At 23.4% G+C, this 4,810-nt stretch overlaps 1 protein-coding gene across 1 annotated transcript, besides 2 other annotated features; it reads left to right on the top strand.

Moving 5' to 3' along the window:
- Positions 1–1,259: 1,259 nt before the first annotated feature.
- Positions 1,260–1,423: a repeat region.
- A 120-nt stretch (positions 1,424–1,543) lies between these two features.
- Positions 1,544–1,679: a repeat region.
- A 535-nt stretch (positions 1,680–2,214) lies between these two features.
- On the top strand, positions 2,215–4,800 carry EHI_101630 (uncharacterized protein; the record flags this gene model as incomplete). The annotated part of the gene is made up of 1 exon (XM_649121.2): positions 2,215–4,800. A coding segment is annotated over one exon (2,586 nt), but the record flags the coding sequence as incomplete, so codon positions are not given.
- Between the last annotated feature and the right edge of the window lie 10 nt (positions 4,801–4,810).

The following is a 4,810-nucleotide window of genomic DNA, read 5'->3' as shown; positions in this document are numbered from 1 at the left end:
TTCATTATTTTTATTAAATTGAATACGAATATTTATTTTTTCCTATTAATTCATTATCATTGTATTTTGTTTATTTCCATTATTTTTATTATCATCAGTCATTTCATATTTCTTTATTGTATACTTTATCAAATACATATTCATATAAAATGATTTTGGATGAATGAAACTGTTTAATTCAACAAATTTATTTATTTTTAACAACAATTAAATGAAATGTTGGTTTATAATATTTCATTGGAAGGTATTAATTAAGCATTTGATAAATAACAACCATTGAATAGTGAAAATATTACATAATTCAAATTAACAATGATTTGAAGAATAAGTGAAAGTAAAAGTTCAATGGTAATTTTATTTTAAAGAAGAATATAATTAATATAAATGATAATCCAAAATAATCCACACAAGAAACAATATGACATAACTTAAAAGATGATAGAAATAATTGCATTATAACTGAATTTTCAATGAATAAACAGAGGAAATGAGAGATAGAATGATGTTACTGTATTAATTCAGAAAATATTTTCATTTGATATTTTCATAATGAATGAAATACTATAACTTGTACAATTTATATTCTTAATCTCTCATTGTAAAACAATAAACATCATTTTGTGTATGTTTATAATGTATTCGAAAAATAAATAAATGATAAAATATGAAATGAACAAAGAATAAAACAATTAAATTCAAATATATTTGTTTATTCATTTGATTTAAAGTTTATTAATTAATTTTAACATTAAAATAATATTTAAAAATAAATGGTAAGTTAAATTTAAACATAAAGAAGTTAATTGATTCTTATATTGTTGATATTCATTTTCATGTAGAATTTGAATAAAATGATATTAAAATAATAAAGACAGTGTTAATTGTACAAAGATACAAGATTAAAATGAGTTTTATCAATAATTTAATGTAGAATGAGTTTCTGATAATATTCAACAAATTGTTAAAGTTATATATGATATACTTCAACTAAAATACTTTTGAAATGTGTGTTATATGAATAAAATAGTATAACCATACCACAATAATTTGTTTGAAAAAGAAAAAAGTTGTAAAAGATAAAACAAAAAGAGTTGAATAAATTTATTAAATAAATGAAAATAGTGATATTCAATGTATTTTATACATTAACAATAAAAATGAAAAATAATAATACAAAAAGAGAAAATACATAAGAAAAAAAAATGAAAGTGAATATGATTAGAATCAAGTTATGATTTTAATGAAACAATGATGAACATTTACTCTTTCTTGTATCTTTACTCTTTTGAGAAATATATTTCTTTTTATATTCAATAATCTCTATTTTGTTATTGTCGATTTCTTATCGTTGAATGTTCCATTTACATATGTGTTGTATTTTCAACATTTCTCTCATTTAAACATCATTTAATTCACTTAATTAATATTAACCAATTTCAATCATGAAAAGTATAAATATTTTCTTTTATTTATTATTTTTTGTTTATTTTATTTCTTTTTATTAAAATATTTATGATGATAAAAATGAATGAAATGATTCATATATTATTACAATGATTAGTGTATCTCTGAATATACAAATACTACATATTTCACGTATTCGTCTATCATTTATATTTATTTATTGATATTATTTTCTCTTTTGTTATTATGTTTAATACTTTGGTGACATTTCCTGTTTTTCATTTTTTAGTCGAAAGAAAATAAAGTAAAAAGAAAGTGAAATGAAATAAAATAAAAATGATAATATTTTATATCACAATCATTACCCCCCTTCAATGTTATTATACTTTCAGAACAATGATGTTTGAAATGATGAAACAAAGAAATATTATTAACGATAAAATTAAAAGAATAAATAAGAGAGGAGTTTGAATGAAATAAGTCAATTGATTTTATCTATTTTTAATGTAAAGAAATTCAAGTCAACAAAAATGGATAAAAAGGAATGAATAAGAAGTTATTATCATTATATTTTTATAATGACGAAAAGTTTATTGTAACTTTATTTCATGAATATGTAATTAACGATAAAAATATACCGAAATAAATAAAAATAAAACTGAATAAAATGTTAAAAACAGTGTTTAGTATCAAAGCAAATGATGTTTATAAGAAATAACCAATCAGAAAAGAAGTACCACATTTAACTAAATACCATATTTTGCCGAATGGTATATATTTAAACAAGAAAACAAACTTGTTAAACATTCAATGTCAAGAGTAGTAGTTAGATTTATTTTAAATGGAAAATTCCTTGCGACTAAACCACTAAATTCACAAGACAAATTGAAAACAGTAAGAGAGAAACTAAAAGAAAAGATGTCTGATTCTCAACACTTTTTAACGAAAGACGGAGATCCAATTGATAAGAATGATGAAGAGTGTTTTACTATAGGAGATGTAATTGATGAAACAAGAATAATAAATATTAAAGGAACAGAAGATAAAAAAGGAATAAGAATAAAGATAAATGATAAGATAATTACCACTATTGAAATTGATACTAAAACATATTTAAGTGATGTTAGAAAAATAGTTCAAAACATTCCAGATTCAGCATATTTCTATACACTTGACAATGATAAAATTGAAAGAAATACTGAAGAAGAATTTATAGTAGAAGATATAATAAATAATGAAGAAATTAATCTTAAAGAAGAGAAAGAAAATACACCAGAAATAAATGATATAACAATTGGAATATGTTTGAATGGAAACCCATTGATAAAAAAACAACTCAACAAGAATATTTCTCTTTCAGATGTTAGAAAAGAATTTGAAAATGAAAAACAAATTCCAAAAGACTTTGCTTTTGAAGATCAAGAAGGATTTAAAATATCAAGTGGTGATGAACAAACGTTAAAATTAACGTTTATTTTGCATGATAACAAAGTCAACATAACAACAGAAGGAATTGATGTATCTGAACCAAGTACTACCACATCTTTTCTAGGTTCACCAAATAATAGTACCATACCTGGCAATTCTTTAACTAATAGTATCATGTCTGATATTTCTCCAAATAATACCAAAACAGAAGAAACTGATGCTTCACCAAGTAATACAGACGTGTCTGAACCAAATATTCCAATTGAAGGAAGTATCAAATTTGATATTTCACTACATAATACTAAAATGGAAGTTGCAGAAACTTCACCAAAAACTACAGATGTGTCTGAACCGAATATTCCAATTGAAGGAAGTATAAGATTGGAAAATCATGAAAATGGAAAGTTGAAAATATATTTATATCCAAATCAACCATTCGATCAAAAAGATGAGATTGATGCAATTGCTATTTTGGTTGTTGGTGAAACAGGAAGTGGAAAAACTACATTATTGAATAGTTTTGTAAATGCAATATATGGAATAAAAATAACAGACGACTTTAGATATATAATTATAAATGAAGATCATTTAGAACAGTATGGAGATATGTCTGTAAGTCAAACAAGTCAAGTAACAATTTATAATATTAAAAAAACAAAAAGAACACCACCAATCAAAATAATAGATACACCAGGATTTGGTGATACAAGAGGACCTGAGTGGGATAAAGAAACTATTAAGCAAATAAAAGAAGCATTTGAAACAAAAGTATTTGATTTAAATGCTATTTGTTTTGTTGCACAATCAAGTAATGTAAAACTAACAGCAAGTCAAAAGTATATATTTGGGAATATTATCAACTTATTTGGGAAAGATGTTAAAAAGAATTTTATTGCAATGCTTACATTCTGTGACGGTGAAGAGCCAAAAGTTATAAATGCATTACAATCAAAAGAATGTGTTTTCAGTACAATTATTCCAGAAATAGATGAACCATGGTATTTAAAATTTAATAATTCAGCTATTTATAGTGACAAGACAGAAGATGTATTTACACAAATGTTTTGGAAATTAGGTATGAAGAGTTTTGATGACTTTATAACAAAATTAGAAATATTACCGAGAAAATCATTAGAGAAATCGAAAGAAGTATTAAGGAAAAGAGAATGTATTAAGGCTCAAATTGAAGGAATAAGAATATCATTAAATAGTCAATTGGCAAAAATGAATGAGATTAAAAAGATCTACAAACAGTTATATTTGAATCAGGATAAGGTTAATAAAAATGAAAACTTTACTTTTACTACAGAAGTAGAAGTACAAATTAAAATTCACTTAAAATCAGGAGAATATGCAACGAATTGTAATAAATGTCATAAAACATGTCATCACCCATGTCATGTTCCATCTTTAATTTCATATTTTACAAATATACTTTGTACATGCATTGATTTTTATGGGTATTGTAAAGTATGTGGTTGTCCTTCATCAGAACACGTAAATGAATCACGTAAATTTGAATATGTAATTGAGAAAAAACAAGAAACAATAGAAGAAGTATATAAAAGATATAATGAAGGTAAAAAAGGTGTTGCTAATGCAGAAGCTATGTTAAAAAAGTTAGAAGATGAGTATGATAAAATTCAAACGGAATGTTATTATAAAGAACAAGAAATTATCGAATGTGTTAATACATTATCTGAAATTGCATTAAATGGTAAAGTTACTAGTTCAAATGAATATTTAGACATGTTGATTAAAACAGAAAATGAAGAAAAGAAACCAGGATATGAAGCAAGAATTGAAGGATATAAAAAATTAAAAAAAGCAAATGAAATGATAGAAGATATTATGAAAAATTCAACAACAAAAAAGAGCAAGGAAGATATCAGGGCAGAAGTTGAAGCTACAATGAAAAAGTTGAAAGAAGAAGAAAAATCAAAAATGAAAAAAATTGATGAAGTTTGTGTTATTTGTT

The sequence above is a fragment of the Entamoeba histolytica genome, genomic scaffold (genome assembly GCF_000208925.1).
Source record: "Entamoeba histolytica HM-1:IMSS scf_1104750517829 genomic scaffold, whole genome shotgun sequence".
NCBI lineage: Eukaryota > Evosea > Mastigamoebida > Endamoebidae > Entamoeba > Entamoeba histolytica.
Note: the sequence above shows the minus strand (reverse complement) of the source record. Positions and strands in the feature narration are given on the sequence as shown.